Here is a 26113-nt window from a genome sequence, read left to right as displayed (position 1 = left end):
GAGCAGGACTGGGGGAAGGGAAGAACACCTTGCTGTGAATTGAGAGGTCTGATTTCTAATCCAGCTCTGCTTTGAGGCAAGTTGATGTTTGCTCACTCATTGAATCTCTACTGACAGCCTACCAATTTTCCAGATCCAAACAGACAGGATTAATTCTTCCTTGGAGACTTCCCTGGGATACCCTTCTTCACTCAGCTAACACTCACCTTTTCAGGAAAGCTCCACCCTCAGATACCCTCACTGATACATTCCCCTGCTAACCATCCACCCTCCAGGCACCTAGTGTTTACATTTGTTTCTGTAATAATTAAATCAGGGTGCATTCCCCCTTTCCCTAAAGGGTTATAAACTCTAAAGTGTAGGGACCCCTCCTGTAGGGACCCCTCCCCCATTTCCTCTACTATTGTGCTTGATTCTGGGAACCCTTCAGTACCTGTAGGTTGAATATGGGCTGTGGAGAAAAAGTATGACTGCTTTGAGAGTGTTTAAGAAGGGAATTTGATCTGGTCTCGTACCATCAGGGAGTCCTTGAGAAAGGGTCCAGGAAGATAAGCCCTTAGGAGGGGAAGAGAGTGTGTGTGTTAGTCGCTCAGTCGTGTCCGACTCTTCATGACCCCATGGACTCTAGCCCACCAGGCTCCTCTGTCCATGGAGTTCTCCAGGCAAGAATACTGGAGTGGGTTGCCATTTCCTTCTCCAGGGGACCTTCCCTACCAGGGACCTTCCCGACCAGGGACTGAACCCAGGTCTTCTGCATTGCAGACAAATGCTTCACCATCTGAGCTACTACGGAAGCCCTCAAGGCAGAGGGATAGACCCTAAGCAAAGGCTCTGAAGCTGGAAGAAGTCCCCTCCCTGTGTGTGGCAGAGAAAGAGTGGGAGGGGAGGTTGGCGAGGGCCCAGACTCTGCAGGGGCTCACCACATTCTGCAACTTTCATCTCAAGGGCAATGGGAAATCATTGAAAGGTTTACATTTTATTTGAAAAAGATAATCCGAGCTGATTTAATGTTTTACATGTGCCCATTCTCCTTTTACCCAGCTGTTAGCCAGATTGGATTTATTCTGCATGGTTACCTGAGGCAGCAGTGAGCCTCCCTGGAGGCTACAAGGTTTCAGTTTAACACTAAAAAGGAAAATCACAACTAACAGTTTTCCAAGATGGAATGAGCAGTCCACAAGAGACTGTATAACCAGTGTCTTAGATGCTGTGTGGAGATGAGGAGTACCTAGAATCAAGGATTCCCAAATCCTAGGTCTACATTACAATATCCGGGGAGCTTTGACATTTATGTATTTACTCACTGAGTTGGCAATCCATTTCCATGGTATAAATTCAAATGATACCAAGAAAGGCCTAGACCAAATCTCCCTCCCATCCCTGTCCCCGCTGTTTTCCTCCCTGTTGGTCATCACTGTGGCCAGATTTTTGTGTGTGCCTCCTAGAGCCTGTGTCTGTGCTAACACGTGCTTGTACATATTCTCCCACATATACTTTTTAGTTTTCACATGGCAACAACATGTTATAAACATTGTCCTGAATCTCACTTTTTTCCACTTCACGTATGTTGGAGTTGGTTCAATATCAACAGATGAAGTTCCTCTTTTTTTTTTTTTAATGGCTACCAGTTGAGGAGAAGGAAATGGCAACCCACTCCAGTGTTCTTGCCTGGAGAGTCCCAGGAATGGGAGAGCCTGGTGGGCTTCCGTCTGTGGGGTCGCACAGAGTCGGACATGACTGAAGCGACTTAGCAGCAGTTGAGGAGCTTGTTTGAAAACACAGACTCTCTGGTCTCCCTTGAATATATCAGTAAAATTTTAATTTGTTTATTTATTTTGACTGCACTAGGTCTTTGTTGCTGTGTAGGCTTTTCTCTGGTTGGGTGAGGGCTATTCTCTAGTTGTGGTGCTTGGGCTTCTCACTGTGGTGGTTTCTCTTGTTGTGGAGTGCAGGCTTAGTTGCTCTGAGGAAGATGTGGGATTTTCCCGGACTAGGGTTTGAACCCATGTATGTCTCCTGCATTGGCAGGTGGATTCTTTACCACTGAGCCACCACTGAAGTCCCTCCCTTGGATATTTTGATTTCATAGGCTTGGTGTGGGACCCTTCCTGGAATCTGTATAATCAGGAAGCTGTATGAATTGTTCTGAAATACAAGCAAGTTTGGGAACCACTTAACTGAATGACTTCTAAGGCCACTGAATTCCAGAGATCACACACATTGTTCTAATACATAATTTGTGTTTATCCTGGGATGTCCTGGGTAACTAGCCCTGTAGGATGGTTCTGTGAGCACAGGCTGAGTCCTGCCTCTTGGTTAAATGTTTGCTCTGAGATGACAGACTTTTCTAGCTGAAAGTGTGCCCCGCCCCCATTCTTTTCATGGGTGTTTCCTGAACAGTTTCACCCACCTCCAGTACTTCTTCAGCCTCCTGTCTTATCTCAGAGAACTACCAAATTCCTGTTACTGATAGGCATATCTCTCCTGAATTCCTGCCTCTCATCTGAATTCACCTAGAATGGCCCGCTGGCAGCTTACACTGGACTTGCCTCAAGTCCATTTACTTCTCTCTTTCCTTCCTAACCAAACTTGTGACCCTCCCTAGTGCCCCTGGCAGGAAACAGCCCTGGCACCTTCACCTGCCTGTTCATCTCCTGCTGCTGACCAGATCTGGCTGGACTCCCAAACCCTCAACCCCAAATGCTCTGCCTAAATGTGAATCTGATCTCCTCGTCTCACCATCACTTTGAAGCTGTCCTACCCACCCCATTGCTTAAAGCAGGGGCCCCCATATATTTTGGACCCAGGACCCAGAACACACATATCAAAAAATTTTCAGTGTATCATGTACTCAATAGTACCTGTAATACACTGTTTTCTCTTTTATTTTGCATCACTTAAGAATCTTAGCTATGAAAAAAATTTAAGAATCCTAGAGATAAACCCCTAAAATTAATCTGTTATGATGGCCTGTGACCTGCAGTTTGAAAGGCCGTGGCTGACAGGCTCAGCAAGCTGATAATGGTGACTTTCATCTCAAAAGCAGTAAGAAAAAAGAAAAGCAGAATTCCCTGGCGGTCCAGTTGTTAGGAGTTTGAGCTTTCACTGCCTTGGCCTGGGTTCAACCCCAGGTCGGGGAACTAAGATTCCACAAAACTGCCCACAGCAGTCAAAAAATAAAAAGAAGCTACATCTCCTTTTGCCTTCATAGGCACTCCAGTTACAGAGAGCTATGACCCTCTCCCTACCCTAACCAGTTCACTATTTCAAATATTTCCCGCCTTAAAGCTCCAAAAGATTCCTTTCTGCTCCTCCTGTTTTGTGTCGTTTATTACTTGACTCAACATCCCTATTCTTACATTCATTCATTCAACAAACATTTATTCATTGCTTACTGGGACAAAGCTTGTGCTAGAAATAAAATGCCACAATCCCTACCCTCGGAGAAGGCAATGGCAACCCATTCCAGCACTCTTGCCTGGAAAATTCCATGGATGGAGGGGCCTGGTAGGCTGCAGTCCATGGGGTCGCTAAGAGTTGGACACCACTGAGCGACTTCACTTTCACTTTTCACTTTCATGCATTGGAGAAGGAAATGGCAACCCACTCCAGTGTTCTTGCCTGCAGAATCCCAGGGGCGGCAGAGCCTGGTGGGCTGCCGTCTATGGGTTCGCACAGAGTTGGACGCGACTAAAGCGACTTAGCAGCAGCAGCAATCCCTACCCTCAGGAGGCTTACATCTGCCCCGTGCAGTCTCACAGAGGATTCCTTGAAATCATTATCATGATAAAGGATGCTGGCTGGGGGGAGGCTGGTGGAGCTTAGAGGAAGGCTGGAGGGGAGAGGGTGGAGGGACTTCCCAAATATTAAAGCTACTGAAACTTGAGGGTGTAGGCTGTTGGAAAAGGGGGGAGTTGGAGTTGGATAAGGTGGGATGATTTTAAGGAGAGGAAAGAGGCCTCTTCCTTTGGATAGTAGAGGATGTGGAGGGTGGATCGGAATTGCTGCAGGACGGATCAGTGGGGGAGAGGGGAAGCCAGTGAGGAGTGGCAAGATCCTAAATGCAGGCAGAAACGGGGGAAAGTGACAAATGGACAGTAGCCTTCCAGGCTTCTCCGCCCATGGGGTTTTCCAGGCAAGAATACTGGAGTGGGTTGCCATTTCCTTCTTCCAGGGATCTTCCCCACCCAGGGATCGAACCTAGGTCTCCTGCATTGCAGGCAGATGCTTTACCCTCTGAGCCACCAGGGAAGCACGTGAAAAGGGGTAAGGGGCTCTGTAATAGCAGGAGGGGAGCGAGTGACCTTGGGAGCTGGGGAAGAAGATGGAGCTCATTGGGTTTTGATAACAGAGTCCTTGAGATGGGGGAGGGAACAGGAGGAGTCTAGAAAGACTTCTAGGTAAGGACTTAAGCACCTGGGTGGGTGGGAGCATTATTTCAACAATAGGAGGCCCAGTTCTTGGTGGAATTTGATGAGCTCAGTTTGGGGCTTATCTACTGTCTGGGGTTGGTACTGGGGAGAGAGATTTAGGGTTCGTTAGCATAAGGATGGTAAAGTCCACAGAGGGTGTGAGAGGAGTGTGTTAGGAGACTGGTTCTATGAAGCATCAACACTGTGACTTGGATGCAGGAGAAGCCCAGGAAGGTGGGGCTGGAAAAGCCACTCAAGGTAGGAGTGGCCAGTCCGGGGTTCCATCCTTGTAACTGAAGGGAGTCACTGAACGGGGCCGCATGGAGAGCCTCATCGTGCTGAGGGAGCGGTGGAGGTGGGAAGGGAGGAAGCAGCCACAGGAAGGCTCTGGGAAGGCAAGAGATGGCACAGAAGGCATAGTACAGTTCACAAATATTCGTAGCTACTTTATTCATCTTAGCCCCAGCAGAGAGCAACCTAAGTGCCTGTCAACCATGGAATGGGTAACAGCAATGAAATCTTACCATCGATGATGAACATAAGCCAGACACAGAAGAGGACATACTCTTTAGCTCTGTGGCATAAAGTTTAAAAGAAAAAGAAATTCCTACTTTTTAGTCCTTAGTGATAGAAGTTAGGGTCCTGGTGATTTTAGGGGGTGGTGGGGACTGGAAAGTGCCCGAGGATGACTTTATGCATGAAGGTGCTCACCCTGTGGAAATTCCGCTCCAGATCTGTTCACTTTTCTTCACGAATAGTATATTTGAATGAAATGTTTCTTGTTAGTAATAAAACAAATTTTCCTCGGCTCCACTTTTCCCCTCCAGCTACATTCCTCCCCTTCACAGTAAAATGCAAAAAAGCTGTTTCTAATCTCTCTCCTCCCATTTTTTCCCGAACCCACTCCAACCAGTCACTTTCCCAGTTTCATGGACATAGGGTCTGGCAAGTTCTCTGGGGACCTTCCTTTGCTGAACCCAGTACCAACTTGCATGCCTGTCTTACTCTGCCCTGCAGTCACCTGTTAGAGCCCTGGATACAGTTGACTACTCCCTTCAAGAAATATTTGCTGCTCTTGGATTTCAGGACACCCTGCTCCAGATTTTCCACCTCTCCAGTTGCTCCAAAAAACAATAAATGATGCTTTTACAACATTGTAAATCAGCAGTACTCTGATAACAATTTCTTAAAAAATGCTTTAGAGAGGTCATGATGCAGTAAGTCATTTGGCCCATCAGGGTGGGAAGCAGGCCTATGAAGCTTTGAAGCCTTGAAGTTCTTCACAGGCATGGCAGCCTCTTGTTCCCAGCAGGAGCAGTAGCTTAGAGCTTTGCTGGAAGAAAAAGGGGAAATGTTTGTGGATTAAATGAAAACTAAGAATGTGAATGTTATCCTGAAGGCAGTAGGGTTAGAAAGGGTCTCTGAGATACCATTATTCCTCTCCCCTTCTCTCCCCCCAAAGAAGGTAAACTGAACTTATGGCCCAGGGTGATGAGGCAGGTCCCTGAGGTCCCTTTTCTCTTCAGAAAAGGTTGATATTTTCGGCCATTGAGCATTGGTGTAGTACTCAAGGAGGCCACCAGAGGGCACTTGTTCCCCAGAAGAATATTCTAAGGAATAGAATTCACGACTGTTGGCAGAAAAAGCAGCTAGAGGGACTTGTCACATGTGAAAAACTGAAGGGAACCCAGTCTCTGGGGATCTGTTTCTAGAGCCCTTTTCAGGGTGGGACATGTTCAGGGGCAGGAGCCCCAAACCTGTGTTGCTAGTCACAGCTGGCCCTATGTCTTACAAGTCAGCCTCCTGGCACCACCTCAAGGAAATTGGAGGAATGACTCCTGAGCAGTGTACAACACAGGTGGCATTAGCAAGAGAAAACAAAGCAAGTAAACACTTTTCAGAAGTTGGAAATAAACAGGATTGCTGACCCTCATTGTCCCAGCCTGCCCCTGGCTAGTGTAGTAATACTATTGGGTGTGTGACCCTACACTCATGTGTCCTACTGCGTGAGTGAGTGTCCAGCGCTGGACATTTTGAGAGAGGTAACCTCTGGCAGGTAAAGATGGGGAGGCCAAAGTTAGGTCTGAGGCAGCTGCTAGGGAATGGAGGACCCCAGGGCAATTGGGAGTCATAGTAGGTTCTGGAATGAGGGTGCGTGACTTCATTCCAATTGCAGAGTTACCTTGTGAGGTTTCCTGGGGCTCTCCTTCTGGAAGTTAGAGGTCCTGGATAGCAGCTGGGACCTCCTTACAGTTTGCACCTGGGTGCTATGACCAACCCCCCACCCCCCACCTGTCCCCCCACCCCCATCCCCCTAACAGAATGTTCTGGGAGAAGAGGAAACACTTTGTGTTGAGGCTGGAAGAGGCTGGAAACCAGAAACCTCGGCCTGTGGTAACATTGCCTTGTCCCAGTCTTTCTCAATCCCTGGGCCTCTGGGAGGTGAAATTCTCCCTGGGGCTCCCTCTGTCCTGGTTGAGTTAGGGCCTCTTGTGCCATCCTGCTTCTGACTGGTTGACAAATGCCCCCATTAGGCAAGGTGCCTTGTTGGGGAGGGGTGGCAGATGGTGGAAGAGCTCATGTTTGTTTATTATTATTATTATTTATCTTGTTTATTTGACTGCACTAGATCTTAGTTGCAGCACATGGCATCTAGTTCCCTGACCAGGAATCGGACCCGAGAGCCCTGCATTGGGAGCGTGGAGTCTTAGCCATGGACCACCAGACCACCAAGCTCAAGGTTTTGATTTCACGTATTGAGGTATAGGGAAGCCATTCTGGCTTATACATGAATAACTTGAATTTTATGGTAAACTAAAGCAGCCTGCTTGTGGCCTCTCAAACATACATTGTATATCTGTTTTAATTATTGAAGAAAAAAGCACATTGGCCCGAAGTAATAAATGTCCATGTTAAAAATAAAGCTTAGGGGAGTTCCCTGGTGGCCTAATGGTTAGGACTCTGCGCTTTCACTGCCGCAGCTTGGGTTCAATCCCTGGTCAGGTAACTGAGATCACAAAGCCGAGTGGTAAAAAAAACAAAACAAAACACAAAACCTTAAATGCTTCGCTTCCTGGGACACCAATGCTTTTACTCCTCCTTTGATGATAAGGCCCCTTCCACGTGCCCAGGCCATACTGACTCGCTGTGCGTGTGCTGGTCTGCTTTTTGTAAAAAGTTGGCTTTATTTGTTTTTTATTTGGTCTGGGTTTTATTTTTTTGGAACCTTGATGAAATATATTCCTGACTTCTTTAATAGTCTTTTTTTCTGAAAAGGTATAAAACTGTGCTGAGAACCATGCTTCTCAGGGGAAGTTTCTCAGAGTAATCTGGGAAGCTGACTTCCAGGCTGTAGTCCTTTGTTCTCAAATAAAACTCTTTTCTATTCTTATTACAGATTTTTTTCTTTTTTTGACTGTTTATTGATTCTTTTCATTGACAGTTTCCAAGACTTAGCCTTTTCCAGCCCTGAGCAAAACCTGCCCTAGAGGGAGATGGGGCTGGACCCATTCCAATGTTTTGAGACTAAAATCCAGACTCCAAGGCGTGCCCCGGGCCTTGTGGGATGTTTGTGTGTTCTCTGGAAAAAGGGGTACATTTGAGGAAATGGGATCAATCAGAGTGAAACAAGTTCCTTTCGTTCAGGACTCCTTAGCACCTTTAATAGGCTGATGTGTATTGTGAGTCTCCTTCCTGGTGGCTCAGATGGTAAAGAATCTGCCTGTCAATGCAGGAGACCCCAGTTCGATTCCTGGGTTGGGAAGATCCCCTGGAGGAGGGAATGGCTACCTACTCCAATATTTTGGCCTGGAGAATTCTGTGGACAAAGGAGCCTGGAGGGCTGCAGTCCGTGGAGTTGCAAAGAATCGGACACGACTGAGTGACCAACACTTTCAAGAAACAGCACGGGAGGTTTCACAAACTTATTTGAATGTAAGATCCTTTTCTTGGGAATCTTGCTTGACCCCTGGTCCATGGAACATACTCTGAGAAGTACCTGCTTAATCCAATGCAGGCCCCAAATTCCTTTCACAGAGATAATGGAAATACAGCAGGGTGGGTGCTTGCCCCAGCCCCAGGTTAGTGGTCTGAGGGCGGCCGGGGCCTCCCTTCTCTGGGCACATGCGGAGCCTTCCTGAGTGGGCAGGGAGGGGGCGACTGCAGAGCTACTGCTCTTCCTCGCCTTCACCCCTTTCCTTCATCTTGAGTGACTCAAGGGCCAACTCATGTGAATTTGGGCTCTGCGATCACAGAGAGCTGGGGAGAGAGATCAGTGCCCACCCCATTGCCAGCGCTTAGAGATATAAATTGCCTATTTATAAAATCTGGAGGAGGGCATGGCAACCCACTTCAGTATGCTTGCCTGGAGAATCCCCATGGACAGAAGAACCTGGTGGGCTACAGTCCATGGGGAAGCAAAGAGTCAGACATGACTGAGTGACTAAGCACAGCATTTATAAAATGCACAATCTTATGTGTAATTATTTAGCTTTTAACAAATATGTACAATCGTGTGTGTGTGTTAGTCGTCTCCAACTCTTTGCAACCCCATGGACTGTAGCCCACCAGGCTCCTCCATCCATGGAATTTTCCAGGCAAGAATACTAGAATGGGTTGCCATATTCTTCTCCAGGGGATCTTCCCAAACCCAGGGATTGAACCCTGGTCTCCTGCATTGCAGGCAGACTCTTGATTGTCTGAGCCACCGTGTAAATATGAGCCACCACCAAATCAAGAGGAAGAATGTTTTCATCACCCCAAGCATTCCCTTTGCTGTCAATCTCGTTTTGCTAACCCGTGGCTCTGGCAACCACTGATCTATTTCCTACTTTTTGCACTACCCTTTTGCCTTTTCTGGAGGTTTCATATAAATAGAATCATGCAATATGAGGTCTTTTGCATCTGACTTCTTTCATTTATGACAATATCTAGCATAATGTTTATGAGGTTCATTTTTGATGCATATATCAGTTCATTCTCTTTTACTGGCAGGTAGCATTCCATCATGTGAATGTCCACTGTTGATGAACTTGCTGAAGGACATCTAGGCTGTTCATGGGTTTTGACTATCATCAACATTCTTATACAAGTTTTTGTATGCAAGAATGCTCTCATTTCTTGATGGTAAATACCTAGATGTCGAATTTCTGGGATGTATGTTAATGTCAGAGCGTGCGTGCTCAGTCATGTCTGACTCTTTGCAACCCCATGGACTGTAGCCTGCCAGGCTCCTCTGTCCATGGGATTTTCCAGGCAAGAATCCTGGAGTGGGTTGTCATTTCCTCCTCCAGAGTATCTTCCCAACCCAGGGATCAAACCTGTATCTCTTGCATTGACAGGTGGATTCTTTACCACTGAGCCACCTGGGAAGTCTCATAAGTGTCATAGCTTGCCCTTTTCAAAATGGCTCCTGATTGTCCTTCTGTGATCTGCAGGAGAAGAAGGGGATGAGAGGGTGAGCTGAAGCTGGGAGAGGCTGGAACCTCAGCCTGACAGCTGTTTGTGGGTAGTTTGGAGTCTTGAGCAAATTGCTTTGTCCTTGTCTATGTGGACCCGACAGCAGCCAATTTCTGCAAATCTTGAGAGGTTTCTTTCGGTCCTGAGCTGAGTGGGCAAGGCCAGACAAATTTTGGGATTGCCAAAGGCCATGCTTTTGCCATAAACACCTTGGAATATGGAGCTATAAAGGAGGAGAAACGTTTTGTAAGAAGACCAAGGAAAAAGGATCTTTACCACTGTCCTATACCCCGATGGCTACTTAAATTGAAAGGAATGAAAATTAAACTAAGAAGTCAGTTGTTCAGTTACACAAGTTACATTTCAAGTGCTCAATAGTCACATGTGTTTAACGGCTGCCATACTGGATAACATGGGTATAGAATATTTCCTTCATCACAGAAAGTTCTGGCTGAGACCCTGAACCCTTCTCTTTGGGAAGGTCAGTGTTATTGTTGTTGTTGCTGTTTAGTGACTAAGTCGTGTCCGACTATTTGTGACCCCATGGACTGCAGCATGCCAGGCTTCCCTGTCCTTCACTATCACATGGAGTTTGCTCAAACTCATGTCCGTTGAGTCAGTAATGCCATCCAACCATCTCATCCTCAGTTGCCCCCTTCTCCCCCTGCCCTCAATCTTTCCCAGCATCAGGGTCTTTTCCAATGACTTGGTTCTTCGCATCAGGTGGCCAAAGTATTGGAGTTTCAACTTCAGCATCAGTCCTTTCAATGAATATTCAGGACTGATTTCCTTTAGGATTGACTGGTTTGATTTCCTTGCTGTCCAAGGGACTCTCAAGAGTCTTCTCCAACACCACAGTTCAAAAGCATCAATTCTTCGGGGCTCAGCCTTTTTTATGGTCCAACTCTCACATACGTACATGACTAGAGACAGACTTTCGTTGGCAAAGTGATGTCTCTGCTTTTTAATATGCTGTCAGTATTGTTAGGACATCTCTAGTAGACTGAGGGAGGCCCCATGAAGGTTGGTTGGCTTACAGACTTCAGCAGACCCAGTGGCCAGAGCTCATGGTGAGAGCTGGCTGTACAGTGACCCTGTGGTTGGCTGGTGGGATGGCCCCTGAGCTGGACAGCTGGACACAGTGAGGGCCTTGCAGAGGCAGAGGGACCAGATGCAGCTCTGGCTCTCTGAGGGGCTGTGGAGGGAGGAAGCATGAAAAAGGAAAGGGCTGGAGCAGTTGTGGGAGGGGGCAGGTTTGCTAGTGGGAGGATGTGGGAGCTCCATTTGGAGTCGGGCAGTGGGCCTTCTGGGAGGGTCAGACATTCAAGGAGAACTGAAATGGGTCTAGGACTGAGCTGGGCATAGTGAAAGCACCTCCTTGGCCAAGGCCCCTGAAAGGGGATCTATGACTTTTTCCTGCCTGAGCCTGAAGGCAACCCTCGGCCGAACTCTCCCCAGGACTCTCAAGGGTCCGAGTTGTGTGCAGGTCTCAGCCTATCAACAGCTAGTGTTGGGACAGGACTAGCCCTTGGGGTTCTGATTATGATTGCAAGAAACCCTTCAATAATCTCCATCAGGGAGCTTTGGGGGAAAAAAAAAGGTTCATTACTGTAGGCCTTGGAAATTATTTGGCATGATTAGGGCCACACATAGAGATTGAGGTTAGAGAGAGAAAGAGAGTAGGGCCTGGGGGTCCTGCATTCTTTGGGATTGAGGCTGGGGACTTAGGGTTTCTCAGTTTAGTTGCTCAGTCGTGTCCGACTCTTTGTGACCCCATGGGCTGCAGCACGCCAGGCCTCCCTGTCCATCGCCAACTCCCAGAGTTTACTCAAACTCATGTCCTAAGGGCTCACTTTTTATTGTGAATGTATAATACAAGTTCAGGAATTTAAAATGCAGCAAGAGAAAAAACAAGTGGCCCAAGGGTCAATTAAAGAAATCGGAAACAAAGGAGCCTCCATAGGGGGAGGTGGCCTGGCTTTTTTATTCTCATCCTGTGGCTGACAAAGTATTTACTGAAGATAAACTTTGAAGTGGATGCCTGGTAGTTAGAGCTTAAGGTAGCATTTGCATTACAAAAAAGAAAAGAAAGAAAGGAAAAAAAAGATCAACAGTCAGAGTTTACACTACAATCCACCAAGTGATGCCCAGGCTTCAGAGCCAATGGTGAGAACCTTAACTACGTGGGTAGTTGATACGGTAAAGAGCAGGGGTTAAAACCCAGAAACACACATCTACACAGAATTATAGTAGTAAATTTTATAATAATTATTAGGCAATAGTCTGAAGTCCACTCTGTGGCCGGTGTCCCAAACTTGAAGCTTTCAACAATGAAAACAGGAAAAAAGTCCACAATATCATGTAAATCCTTGAATAAATTCCCGGGGTCTTCAAGATCACTGACCTATATTTGGGGCCATCCTGTGAAACAGGTTTGAGCTTGTCCAGAGAGGGTAAATTCCTCCATATCTCACTGAACCAGTCTCTTAGTCTGGAGAAAAGACCAGTATAGGTAAAGGGTTGTGTCTCATTTTAGGAGGCAGTGATGCGAGTGGCTTCACCAAATAGGCTTACAGAGTGCAAGCAACCAGGTATTCAACTAGAGGCATTTCTATGGAAACAATCAAAACAAAAAAAATTAAAAAAAACACAAAGGTCAGCAATTGGATCAGCGAAGAGCTGATTCATTGGGAAAGAACCTGATGCAGGGAAAAAAAGATTAAAGACAAAAGGAGAAGGCAGAGGATGAGATGACTAGATAGCATCACCGACTCAATGGACATCAATTTGAGCAAACTCTGGGAGATAGTGCAGGACAGAAGAGCCTGGTGTACTGCAGTCCATGGAGTTGCAAAGGGTCAGATACAATTTAGCGACTGAACAACAGCAGTGATTGGAGCTGATTATAATTCCAAATTTGTAGGTGTTGGGCTTAAAGCCTCTTCAAATGGAATGAGAGCAGACAGTAGCAATCTAATAGGTTTTCTTGGATTGCAGTTTGAATATCTCTGGTGATCTTTCTGAGTGGTTCACAAAGTAACAGACATGAAGATTGTTCATACACGAGTTGTTATGGTGATTTCTCTCCTTCTTTTCCCAAGGCTGATATGCAGCTGTTACTGAAAGGAGTGTGTGTGTGTGGGTTCCAGCTGCTCACCCCTCAAAAGCCAATAAACAGGCCAGGTTGGTGGAAAGGAAAGTTTGGTTTATTTCAGGTGCCGGCAACTGTTGGGGGAGGGTGGCAGACATCTGTCCAAAGGCCGACTTCACCACCCCTGCCAGCCCGGACAAGCGGGGGCGGGGGTGGTGAGAGCATTAATAGACACAGTCGGGGGTGGGGGGCTACATGTAGAAACAGCACAGTCATCTCTTAACAGCCATCTTCAGATTGGTCATCAGTGGTTTGACCAGCATCATCTTGATTGTTTTAGGTACAGCTAATCTTCTGTTCCAGAGTCCATTTGTCCCCATTTCTTTGCAACCAGTTCTTGGAACTGTGGCAGCTCATGTCCTGGGAACAGTCTGGTCATCATGTAGTTAGCTTCTCCACCTGGGGTTTTGGCATCTGTAAGACAGCTCACAGGATACACTCAGAATATTATCTATAGCCCTTGGGAAAGAACTAAAGGTCCTTACTATGCTTAATGACTACATTATTTAGTCTCCTTTGACTGTTTTTCCTTTGTTTCAGCATTTCTCACTTCTCAGATTAAATTTATGCTTTGACTAAAGTTTTCCATAGATAAAAGACAACAGAAGACAAGGCAGGGCGGCAAGCAGACACGGCAGGGCAGCAAGCATCATTGGGAAAGAAGCTGATGCAGGGAAAGATTAAAGACAAAAGCTCTGTTTCACAGCCGGTGCCATCCATCTGGGTCACCACTTTCTGAGGTACAACAAAACTGTCCCGTGTGGACAACCGGGGGCGTTTACGGGAGTCTTGAACCCAGAGACACAGACCACTGATGCGTGTTCAGAACTGGTGTCTTGAGAAGGGCCGTCCCCCGGAGCGTGTGAGGACTGGGAGCAGAAGCAGCCCGCATGCCCCTGAGCCAACCCTGCCCCCTAAGAGGAGAGTCCTTGGAGGAGACTCAGCAGGAGCCCCCAGGGAGGGGGCTGGGACCCAGGAGAGCAACACTAGGGGAGCATTGGGTAAGGGGGAATTTCAGGAGGACAGAGCGGTGCCCATGGTCCGTACAGATAAAGACAGAGCTTGAGTGTGACTTTTGGATCCAGTATGGAAGGACAAGCAAGCCTGCAGGGGTCTTGAGCATGAGAGAGGGCAAAAAAGTGTAGTCAGTGACCTACATGACTCTTCTTCAGACTGGGATGGGAGGTATCAGGGACACAGGCCATATCTGCTAGGGACTTGGGATGGGACATTTTTAGAGTGACAAAGGAGGTGGAGAACAATCCAAGAGAGGGGACAAATGGAGCCAAACCCCTGACAGGCTGAGGGTTGGTTCCAGAGGACTGAATAGTGTGGGATGGATGTCTGCCTAGGGACCAGCTGGAAATGTAAGTAGAAGGGGTACTTCTAGAAGGGGTTGGTACTGGTATCCATGCTTCAAGTGTTAAGTGATTGTCTACTGGGTGCCAGGCAGTGCCTAGAGCTGGAGGTGGAAAGGTGAATACCCTCCTTTACCCTGAATCCTGAGGAGACCAGAGTGTGGAGGCAGAGGGGATGTACACAGTGTCTGGTCTCCCCGTCTCCTGAGGACCCAACCCTCTTGAGCAAGCCTGCCTATGACACTTCCCATGGGGTCCAGGAGAGGCCAAGGTATTGTAGGAGATGGAGAAACCATTTCTTCATCTTGCACAGGGGACAAAATTCACTCGCCACTCTGCAGTCCCATGAGGCAACAGCAGGGGCGGAGGCAAGTCCAGCTCACACCCTGGGAGGAGGGCAGGGATGGGGTGGGTCAGGAAGGCTCCCGGTTGAACCTTTGCATCACGGCCCAGGCTGGGCGTAAAGGAGGGTCCCTCAGGTTGGGGGGAGGCAGACTGGGGACCATGGAGACCCAGAGGGCCAGCCTCTCCCTGGGACGGTGGTCACTGTGGCTACTGCTGCTGGGACTAGCGCTACCCTCTGCCAGCGCCCAGGCCCCTGGCTACAGGGAGGCCGTGCTTCAGGCTGTGGATCAGCTCAATGAGAAGTCCTCAGAAGCTAATCTCTACCGCCTTCTGGAGCTAGACCCACCTCCCAAGGAGAACGTGAGTTGGGGAGGGGACTGGGCCGTCTCCCCCCAGCCTTGGCCACACTGTCATCCCCTCACTCAGGCTGTACCTCCTGTCAGGAAGGCACTTTTCCCTCTGGGTGGGCTCCCACCTCCTCCAGGAAACCTTCCCAAACCTGGGACCCCTCCCAGCACCAGGCTTCCTGCCTTAGCATCTCTGCTGTGGGAACAGGCGCCCTGCACACATGGCTCAGGCTCCCTGGACTTCTGGAAGCTCCAGGGACAGAGGGGGTCACTGGTTCTGTGAGGTGACTTCCCTGCTGAAGTCCCCTCTGCACCTCGGTGTCTCCCTACCAGGGAGAGGACTCTGTCAGCCTGGAGGTTTCAGCGACAAGGGCTCTCCCTGCAGGCGGCACTGACTCCCTCAGCTCCTCTGAGGGGAGGCGCTGCCATCAGCCCGGGTGTGAGGTCCGCTCCTGCTCTCTGTGTGCCCGTGAGGCCGGGGACGGGGTCTGTCCCCTCCGCTGTGCTCCCAGCACCAAGCCCAGGGCCAGACGCACAGGGGGCTGGAGAGGCTGCCGTCTGGGTGGGGGGCAGGGAGACGGATCAGAGAAGGAAACGTGAGCCTGAGCCCAGTCTCCCCACTTTGATCGTTGTCCAGGTGGAGGACCAGGGAGCTCGAAAGCCTGTGAGCTTCAGAGTGAAGGAGACTGTGTGCCCCAAGATGAGCCAGCAGCCCCTGGAGCAGTGTGACTTCAAAGAGAATGGGGTGAGCCTGGGGGCTGAGAATGAGGGCTGAGATAAATTCTTCTCAGGGAGCTGAGCAGGGGCCTTCAGGGAAGATTCCCAGCCCCTGGGGGGTGAAGTGGGGTGAGGCTGGGAGGTTATGACCCAGCGGTTCCAATTTGACCTGGAGCCTCCCTTTCCAGCTGCTGAAAGAGTGTGTGGGGACAGTGACCCTGGACCAGGTCAGGAGTAACTTCGACGTCACCTGTGCTGTGGTGAGTGACCCCCTCCTGGGTTTCGAGGCTTCTGGGGTTAGTGTGTGGAACTTCCTTTGGACCAATGACCTGCTGCCCCATCCAGGGCAGAGAAAGGCCCTCCTACTCGGGCCGCTTCCTCCCCCGAGCCCCAGGTCTCCAGCCCTGGCTCTGCCTCCCTTAGAGCAGCGGTTCACTAACGGGGTCCCCACCTGGGAACTGAGAGAGAGGCAGATTCTTAGCCCCACTGAGACCTCCTAAATCCGACTCTGGGGTGGGGTCCAGCCATTTGTATTTTCACAAGGCCTCCAGGGGATTCTGACTGTGCTGAAGTTTGAGAGGCACTGACTCGAGTCATGAGCTTTCAGTCCCTGCTGTCTTCCAGCTTTGCTGGGATGGGCTTGTGACCCCAGAAAGCCCTGTGTCATCTGTGGGTCTCAGTTTCCTCATATGTCTGTGGTGCGGAGATTCAACCAGAGGCTCCAATGGTCACAGCCAGAGGGTGCCTGGGCCCCAAAACCTCCTGAAATCGCCCAGTTAGTGGGGATGTCCAAGTAGGGAGGGTTCTGGTCTTACCCCGGGTCCCTTCCTCCACAGTAACCTGTTTCTTCTTGTTGCACAGCCCCAGGGTGTCGGGGGACTTCGAAGCCTGGGTAGGAAGTTATCACGTGGTTGGAAGAAGTATCGCTCTATTATTATCCCAATAATCAGAGTAATTGGGTGAATTGTGGGTCCAGGAAAGAATCCTAAGGGTCTGCCGGCCCTGGGGAAGACTTCTGGACTCTGAGAAATAAACTCTTGTGAGAACAACTTCCTCCAGGCCTCAGTTTCAATTGTCTCCCCTTCTCCCACTTATCATGACCAAGTTGTTTACTCTGGGAGGCCCTCTGTGTTGGGTGTGTGTATGTGTGTGTGTCTATGTATGTGATTGTCTATGTGTGTGTATGTGTTTGTGTGATCACTCCTATGTATATGTGTGTGTGTGTCTGTGTGTGAGATCACTCCTGTGAACACAGAGAAGCGTGAGGCCCCTGTTCCTTCCAGGAGGGCACAGGGGAGGCAGCATCCCCAGGAGCTCCAGGACAGCGTCTCCACCCTCAGGTCCCTCCCGAGCCCTTCACCCGCCCCTGCCCTCCTCCTCCAGCACCCAGTAGGACGTACGGAGACCTGCTGTATGTGCAGTGCTGGTGGGGCTGCTGCTCCAGCTCACATGGAGCTGACAGTCCTCGAGGCGCCAGGCTTCTCACCTTGTTAAACACTCACAGAGACACAGTTCAGTCTCAGGGATAAGCCTGCAGGAGCAATGCCCAGGATGTACCTCTTGCCCTTGACAATCTTAATTTTGAAACAGCCCATCCCTCCTGGTTTTTTCTGTGGCACTGAGACACATCACTCTTTCTTCAGCTGGGTCCCAGATTGAAGCAGTGGGCTTGTGTTTAGGGATCTGTTCAGTTCAGTTCAGTCGCTCAGTCGTGTCTGACTCTTTGCGACCCCATGAACCGCAGCACGCCAGGCCCCCCTGTCCACCCAAACCCATGCCCATCGAATCAGTAAATGCCATCCAACCATCTCATCCTCTGTCGTCCCCTTCTCCTCCTGCCCCCAATCCTTCCCAGCATCAGGGTCTTTTCCAGTGAGTCAACTCTTCGCATGAGGTGGCCAAAGTATTGGAGTTTCAGCTTCAACATCAGACCTTCCAGTGAACACCCAGGACTGATCTCCTTTAGGATGGACAGGTTGGATCTCATTGCAGTCCAAGGGACTCTCAAGAGTCTTCTCCAACACCACAGTTCAAAAACATCAATTCTTTGGTGCTCAGCTTTCTTCACTGTCCAACTCTCACATCCATACATGCCCACTGGAAAAACCGTAGCCTTGACTAGACGGACCTTTGTTGGCAAAGTAATGTCTCTGCTTTTTAATATGCTGTCCAGGTTGGTCATAACTTTCCTTCCAAAGAGTAAGTGTCTTTTAATTTCATGGCTGCAACCACCATCTGCAGTGATTTTGGAGCCCCCAAAAAATAAAGTCAGCCACTGTTTCCACTGTTTCCCCATCTATTTCCCATGAAGTGATGGGACAAGATGCCATGATCTTAGATTTCTGAATGTTGAGCTTTAAGCCAACTTTTTCACTCTCCTCTTTCACTTTCATCAAGAAGCTCTTAGTTCTTCTTCACTTTCTGCCATAAGGGTGGTGTCATCTGCATATCTGAGGTTATTGATATTTCTCCGGGCAATCTGGATTCCAGCTTGTGCTTCCTCCAGTCCAGCGTTTCTCATGATGTACTCTGCATATAAGTTAAATAAGCAGGGTGACAATATACAGCCTTGACGTACTCCTTTTCCTATTTGGAACCAGTCTGTTGTTCCATGTCCAGTTCTAACTGTTGCTTCCTGACCTGCATACAGGTTTCTCAAGAGGCAGGTCAGGTGGTCTGGTATTCCCATCTCTTGAAGAATTTTCCACAGTTTATTGTGATCCACACAGTCAAAGGCTTTGGCATAGTCAATAAAGCAGAAATAGATGTTTTTCTGGAGCTCTCTTTTTCAATGATCCAGCGGAAGCTGGCAATTTGATCTCTGGTTCCTCTGCCTTTTCTAAAACCAGCTTGAGCATCTGGAAGTTCATGGTTCACGTATTGCTGAAGCCTGGCTTGGAGAATTTTGAGCATTACTTTGCTAGCGTGTGAGATGAGTGCAATTGTGCGGTAGTTCAAGCATTCCTTGGCATTGCCTTTCTTTGGGATTGGAATGAAAACTGACCTTTTCCAGTCCTGTGGCCACTGATGTTCAGTTCAGTTCAGTCGCTCAGTTGTGTCCAACTCTTTGCGACCCCATGAATTGCAGCACGCCAGGCCTCTCTGTCCATCACCAACTCCCGGAGTCTACCCAAACCCATGTTCATCGAGTCGGTGATGCCATCCAACCATCTCATCCTCTGCCATCCCCTTCTCCTCCCGCCCCCAATCCTACCCAGCATTAGGGTCGTTTCCAATGAGTCAACCCTTCGCATGAGGTGGCCAAAGTATTGGAGTTTCAGCTTCAACATCAGACCTTCCAATGAACACCCAGGATTGATCTCATTTAGGATGGATTGATTGGATCTCCTTGCAGTCCAAGGGACTCTCAAGAGTCTTCTCCAACACCACAGCTCAAAAGCATCAATTCTGCGGCGCTCAGCTTTCTTCACTGATGAGTTTTCCATATTTGCTGGCATAATGAGTGCAGCACTTTCACAGCATCATCTTTCAGGATTTGAAATAGCTCAACTGGAATTCCGTCACCTCCACTAGCTTTGTTTGTAGTGATGCTTCCTAAGGCCCACTTGACTTCACATTCCAGAATGTCTGGCTCTAGGTGAGTGTGAGTGATCACACCATCATCATTATCTGGGTTGTGAATGGTACAAAATTTGCACCATTAAATACAAGCATCTTGTCCATCAGGGTGAAGAGCTCTGCATGAGGGTATGAGAGAAAGAATGACACAGATCACGTGTCTACTTGCCTGTGTGTTTCAGACACTGCCCATGTCCTGCCAGCTCCTCATCTCTAGCTGACCTTTGCTCTGGGGCAGGCTGGAAGCACTGGCGAGTTTGCACCAAAGGAGTAGCTTCAACCAAACACTGGGGGGACATGATGGAAAAACAGCTCTTCTTTCTTACTCCTTGGGTGGCCCAGAAGTGTCACATCTCTACCTGAGGTCCCCAGCCTCAGGCCTGTCCTGTCCATTCAGTTTTACATCAGTGTTGACCATATGTCCCTTGCTATGGACCAGGCCCTCAACATGCATATGTAACCACTGATAGCAGAAAGGACATGATGCAAACAATTTTTCCATCTCAGCCCGTGAGAAGGAGACAGAACTGGTTCCGGGCAGAGAGGCATGCAGGCCTTGTCAGTGCCTTCCACAGTGATTGGTGAGAGAGTCTGCTGCTTGACCTTTTTGGCCTCTCACCTCTGAGAACACAGGTAACAGACTGCTTCATGAATGGCGCCGAGCATCAGTTCACGGCATGCTTGGCTTGTGTCCTCTCTGCACTCAGCCTGTGGATGTGACTGACTGTGAGGGGACAAAAAAGCCCGGCCCCCACCTCAGTCAGTCCTAAAGCAGGGGTGCACTTCCAGTTCCAGGGCTTTTGTGAGTGAGGCTGAGGCTTGTCTCAGGGTGAGCACTGCTCTGCTCAGCTCCTTCCTCTGCCCTCTCCTTCTCCCCTCCCCCTCCCTCCTTATGACCACCCCCCTCAAAGTTCACATGCCCCTTAATTTCCTGCCGAGGTTCCTGCTTCTAGAGAACATAGGCTGTGATGACAGTGGAGTGGTGCAGAGTCCGTCCACTCATCTCAGATGGGTCCAGTGTGGGGCTTGATGTGCAGATAAGAGAGAAGGGCCTCAGGGGTCCAGGGCAGTGGTGCAGAGCAGGGTGGGGTCAGGGCAGTGCAGTAAGCCAAGGGGCATCAAGGGTTTCACAAAGTGGTCAGAGTGGTACAGGAGGTCAAGAGGCCCATGGAATTGGAATTTCAGTAACCATGTGTATTGCTAGTTATTTTCTATTGTAATCATCTCCCTTTCCTCCTTTGACTTGGGAAAAGGATACAGTTTGACCAAGATGCCTCTGGGGCAATATCTGGGCTGTGTAACCAGGTTTCATAAAGCCCAACTTTCTTTCCTTCTCCAAGACTGAGTGGGCAACCAGCACCATCCATCCAGGCTGCCACCTCCCAAGGTGGCCTGGCCAAACCCCCAAGGGTCCCCCAGGGCAACTGAGTCCACGAGCCACCCCAGGCCTCACGGGCACATGGTGCTTCCCTGCTGGTGATGGATTAGAATGGGCTTCGTGGTCTCAGGACTCCTCTGTCCCTTGGGCACATTGTTTGTCCCAGCTGTGTTCTCTTGCCCTCGCAGTGTTCCCTGCTTCCCCCTAGTGTTCAACCAGAGCACTGGGCAGGGAGTCACTGAGGTCAAATCAGAAGGGATGTCCTAAAGTCCTAAAGAGAAGTTTCATTGTGTGGATGAGGTCAGGGAAGTCTTCTCAAGGTGGAAGGGCAGGTCAAGCAGAGGCATCAGGTGTAGAGATGGGAGGAGAGCAGGAGGCTCCAAAGTGGCTTGTAACTGGGGTGGACGGGGCACCCTGACACCTGAGAACTGGAGGGATGTCCCCACTGTGGACAATGGGAGTATCAAGATTCAGACCCAACTGCCAAGCGAGGATCTATGTATTCTGAAATCAGGGGATACAATGGTCAAATAAGCGTTTTGTCTTAGCACCTAGAAATTGGTATGCAAAGAGGATTGTGGTGTGGGAGAACCTGAAAATCAGGGAAGGTGGAGTCTGGAGGCTGTGGCTTCAATGAGAGGAGAGAAGACAGGGTAGGCCCACGGCAGGGGTGGTGGGAGGTGAGGGCAGTGTCCTCAGGAGGAAGAAGGAGCAGGTGGGGCTCCCAGGCTTCCAGCTCAGGGCTCCTGCGGTAGCACCCAGCCAACAGCCCGGGGCGGACAACCAGGGTGTTCATGGGAGTCTTGAACCCAGAGACACAGAGCAGTGATGCGTGTTCAGGAGAACTGGTGTCTTGAGAAGGGCTGCTCCCAGGAACGTGTGAGGACTGGGGATAGAAGCAGCCCACACGCACCTGAGCCAGCCCTGCCCCCTAAGAGGAGAGTCCTTGGAGGAGACTCAGCAGGAGCCCCCAGGGAGTTGGAGGGGACCCAGGAGGGCAGGGACAGGGGAGATGGGCAGAGGGCATTTTCAGGAAGACAGAGTGTTTCCCCAGCACCTGTGACGATAAAGAGGTTGAGTGTAGCAACAGGCCACACCTGCTGACATCTTTAGTGTGAGGAAGTCAGAGGAGAAGAGTAGGAGAGTAGACAGGTGAAGCCGACCCCCCTGGCTGACTGAGGGTTGTGGAAAGAAGAGGATGGTCTGACCTTGTGACTGCCTAAGGACAGGCTGGATGGGTGAGACTGTAGAAGGGATTGGAGCTGTCATCCATTCATCCAACCTTACTTATGTGTCTACTGAGTGCCTAGAGGAGGGGTTGTTGTTCAGTCACTCAGTTGTGTCCTACTCTTTGTGACCCCATGGACACCAGGCTTCCCTGTCCTTCACTGTCTCCCAGAGTTTGCTCAAACTTGTGTCCATTGAGTCGGTGATGCCATCCAAGCATCTCGTCCTCTGTCGTCCCCTTCTCCTCCTGCCTTCAATCTTTCCCAGCATCAATGTGTTTTCCAGTGAGTTGGCTCTTCTCATCAGGTAGCCAAAATATTGGAGCTTCAGCTTCAGCATCAGCCTCAGTCCTTCCAATGAATATTCAGGGCTGATTTCCTTTAGGATTGACTGGTTTGATCTCCTTTCAGTCCAAGAGACTCTCAAGAGTCTTCTCCAACAGCACAGTTCAAAAGCTTCAATTCTATGGTGCTCAGCCTTCTTTATGGTCCAATTTTCACATCTATACATGACTACTGGAAAAACCATAGCTTTGACTAGACTGACCTTTGTCGGCAAAGTGATGTCTCTGCTTTTAAATATGCTATCTAGATTTGTCATAGCTTTTCTTCCAAGGAGCAAGCATCTTTTAATTTCATGGTTGCAGTCACCATTCACAGTGCTTTTGGAGCCCAAGAGAATAAAGTCTGTCAATGTTTCCATTGTTTCCCCATCTATTTCCCGTGAAGGGATGGGACCAGATACCATGATCTTAATTTTTTGAATGTTAAGTTTTAAACCTGCTTTTCACTCTCCTCTTTCACTTTCATCAAGGGGTTCTTTAGTTCTTCTTCGCTTCCTGCCATAAGGGTGGTGTCATTTGCATATCTGAGGTTACTGATATTTCTCCTGGCAATCTTGATTCTAGCTTGTGCTTCATCCGGCCCAGTGTTTCTCATGATGTACTCTGCATATAAGTTATATAAGCAGCCTCGATGTACTCCTTTCCCAATTAGGAATCAGCCCATCAGCCCATGGACTGTTCATGTCCAGTTCTAACTGTTGCTTCTTGACCTGCATACAGGTTTCTCAGGAGGCAGGTCAGGTGGTCTGGTATTCCCATCTCTTTAAGAATTTTCCACAGTTTGTTATGTTCCACTCAGTCAAAATCTTTAATGTAGTCAATGAAGCAGGTTGAATAGCAAATACACTCCTTTACACTGAATCCTGAGGTGTGGAGGCAGAGGGGATTTAGATAGTGCCTGGCCCCTCCATCTCCAGGAGGACTCAATCCTCTTGAGCAAGACTGCCTGTGACACTCCCCATGGGGTCCAGAAAAGGCCAAGAAGTTATCAGGAGATGGAGAAACCATTTCTTCAACTTGCACAGGGGCCTCCCTGACCACTGCCCAGAAATCCCATGAAGCAACAGCAGGGGCTAAGGTAAGTCAATCTCGTACTCTGGGAGGAGGGCAGGGATGGGGCAGGTCAGGAAGACTCTTGGTTGAGCCATTGCATCAGGCCCAGGCTGAGCATAAAGGCAGATCCTGCAGTCTGAGAGATGGCAAATTGGGGACCATGGAGACCCAGAGGGCCAGCCTCTGCCTGGGGCGCTGGTCACTGTGGCTACTGCTGCTGGGATTAGTGTTGCCCTCGGTCAGTGCCCAGGCCCTCAGCTACAGGGAGGCCGTGCTTCATGCTGTGGATCGCATCAATGAGTGGTCCTCAGAAGCTAATCTCTACCGCCTCCTGGAGCTAGACCCGCCTCTCAAGGACGTGAGTTGGGGGATAGGTGGGGAGGGGGCTGTCTCCCCCCAGCCTTGGCCACACTGTCATCCCCTCACTCAGGCTGTACCTCCTGTCAGGAAGGCACTTTTCCCTCTAGGTGGGCTCCCACCTCCTCCAGGAAACCTTCCCAAACCTGGATGCCCTCCCAGCACAGGCTTCCTGCCTTAGCATCTCTGCTGTGGGAACAGGCGCCCTGCACACATGGCTCAGGCTCCCTGGACTTCTGGAAGCTCCAGGGACAGAGGGGGTCACTGGTTCTGTGAGGTGACTTCCCTGCTGAAGTCCCCTCTGCACCTCGGTGTCTCCCTACCAGGGAGAGGACTCTGTCAGCCTGGAGGTTTCAGCGACAAGGGCTCTCCCTGCAGGCGGCGCTGACTCCCTCAGCCCCTCTGAGGGGAGGCGCTGCCATCAGCGCGGGTGTGAGGTCCGCTCCTGCTCTCTGTGTGCCCGTGAGGCCGGGGACGGGGTCTGTCCCCTCCACTGTGCTCCCAGCACCAAGCCCAGGGCCAGACGCACAGGGGGCTGGAGAGGCTGCCGTCGGGGTGGGGGGCAGGGAGACGGATCAGAGAAGGAACCTGAGCCCAGTCTCCCTACTTTATTCCTGAATCAGGATGGGAACCCAAATATCCCGAAGCCTGTGAGCTTCAGGGTGAAGGAAACCGTGTGCCCCAGGACAAGCCAGCAGTCCCCGGAGCAGTGTGACTTCAAGGAGAATGGGGTGAGCCTGGGGGCTGGGGATGCGGGAGAATGCTTCCCGAGCTGCTGAACAAGGGGCTTCAAGGAGATTTTTAGTCCCTGGGCTGAGCCTGGGAGGCTATGGCCCGGGGGTTCCAGTTTGAGCCCCAGCCTCTCCTTCCAGCTGGTGAAGCAGTGTGTGGGGACAGTCACCCTGGACGCGGTGAAAGGCAAAATGAACATCACCTGCGAGGAGGTGAGTGGCCCTTTCTGTAGTGCAGGAACTGCTAGGATGAAGGGCTGTGGAACAGCCTTAGGACCAAAGACCCCCTCCCCCATCCAGGGCAGAGGAAGGCCCTCCTACCCTGGCTGCTCCCTCCCGCGAGCCCCAGGTCTCCAGCCCTGGCTGTGTGTCTCTTGGAGCAATGGTTCTCTAATGGGGTCCCCACCTAGGAACTGATAGAGATTCAGATTCTCAGCCCAACTCAGACCTCCTGATTCAGACTCTGGAGTGGGGTGCAGCCATCGATCTTTTCACAAGGCCTCCAGGGGATTCTGACGGTTTGAGAGGCATTGACTCAAGTAATGATGTTTTAGCGCCAGCTCCCTTCCATCTTTGCTGGGATAGGCTTGTGACCCTGGGAAGCCCCTTGTCACCTGAGGGCCTCAGTTTGCTCTTCTGTCTATAGGTGTCGGAATTCAACCTTGTGCATCAAAGATTGCCGCCAGAGGGCACCCTGGGGCCCCAAATCTCCTGGTGTGGGCCTGGGAGCTGTTGTATGGTTCAGATGGATCTGGTCTTAACCCTGGTTCCCTTTCCCACAAGTAACCTGCCTCTTTCTGGTTCTTAGTTGCAGAGTGTTGGGAGATTTAAACGATTTCGTAAGAAGCTGGGAAAAATTCTGCAGAAAATTGGTCCGATCCCGCTAATCCGTTTCAGATTTGGGTAAATTGTGAGCCCATGGAAGAATCCTATGCGTGTCCTCCCTGGCTCAGGCTTTTGGATTCTGAGAAAGTAAAGTCTTCTGAAAACAACTTCCTCCGAGCTTTAATTTCACTTGTCTCCTCTCACTTAGTGGGACCAGATCTTTACCTCTGGGAGCCCTCCTATGTGTGTGTGTGTGTGTGTGTCTCTGTGAGAGTGTGTGGGTTTGTGTGTGTGTGTGTGTGTGTGTGTGTGTGTGTGTGTGATCACAGATGCACAGTACAGAAATGGTTGTTATTTCTGTAACAACCATTACAACAACCTCCTGTAACAACCAGGAGGGGATTGAGGGGCAGGCCGCAGGGCTAAGAGATCCAGGACAGCATCTTTACTCTCAGGCCCCTCCACGCCCCGGCCCCAACCATGAACGTGTATACACTGATTACAGCAACAAAAAATAAATGTATTTCATCTCAGTCCTTGAGAAGGGAGATGTAATTGACCCCTGGCTGGGAGGTCAGCAGGCCTTGTCAGTGAGTCAAGTACAGGGCCTGATGTGGAGACGGACCCAAGGTGTCCAGGGTGATGGTGCAAGAGGTGGGAGAGTTGGGGCTGTGCTGTGAGCCCAGCAGAATCAAGGATTTTACAAAGTGGTCAGAGTAGCACGGGAGTCGAAGTAGCCCAGGGAGTTGACATATTGTATGTACATAGGAATTGTGCGCTAACAATTAGTGCACAACTTGTGGAGTTTTTGCCGTACAAATGCATGTGTATAA

General features: G+C 49.8%; 2 protein-coding genes and 1 non-coding gene across 4 annotated transcripts; 2 read left to right on the top strand and 1 right to left on the bottom strand.

The window, feature by feature from the left end:
- On the top strand, positions 1-16836 carry LOC145520112 (cathelicidin-5-like). Of its 2 annotated transcripts, XM_081525771.1 has the most exons (10): positions 1-76; positions 8146-8345; positions 9405-9536; positions 13602-13760; positions 14321-14387; positions 14692-14746; positions 14966-15083; positions 15708-15815; positions 15976-16047; positions 16649-16836. In XM_081525771.1, the coding sequence occupies exons 5-10, from the start codon at positions 14357-14359 to the stop codon at positions 16748-16750; spliced, it is 486 nt and encodes a 161-aa protein (XP_081381897.1). In that variant the 5' UTR covers positions 1-76; positions 8146-8345; positions 9405-9536; positions 13602-13760; positions 14321-14356; the 3' UTR covers positions 16751-16836. The 2 variants fall into 2 exon arrangements, with proteins under 2 accessions (XP_081381897.1, XP_081381896.1); XM_081525770.1 differs by lacking the exons at positions 1-76; positions 8146-8345; positions 9405-9536; positions 13602-13760; positions 14321-14387 and having other exon boundaries at positions 14698-15083.
- TRNAC-GCA (transfer RNA cysteine (anticodon GCA)) lies at positions 4180-4251 on the bottom strand. Its single transcript has one exon. It is a non-coding gene; the product is annotated as a tRNA-Cys (tRNA).
- A 6691-nt stretch (positions 16837-23527) lies between the features above and the next one.
- On the top strand, positions 23528-25362 carry LOC145520109 (cathelicidin-6-like). The gene is made up of 4 exons (XM_081525762.1): positions 23528-23725; positions 24348-24455; positions 24597-24668; positions 25264-25362. Exons 1-4 carry the CDS (start codon positions 23528-23530, stop codon positions 25360-25362), a joined length of 477 nt encoding a protein of 158 aa, XP_081381888.1.
- The last annotated feature ends 751 nt before the right edge of the window (positions 25363-26113 follow it).

Source organism: Giraffa tippelskirchi, chromosome 9, assembly GCF_054371585.1.
Source record: "Giraffa tippelskirchi isolate mGirTip1 chromosome 9, T2T-mGirTip1v1.2.pri, whole genome shotgun sequence".
Lineage (NCBI taxonomy): Eukaryota > Metazoa > Chordata > Mammalia > Artiodactyla > Giraffidae > Giraffa > Giraffa tippelskirchi.
The sequence above is the reverse complement of the archived record's forward strand: the minus strand, read 5'-3'. Positions and strand labels throughout refer to the sequence as shown.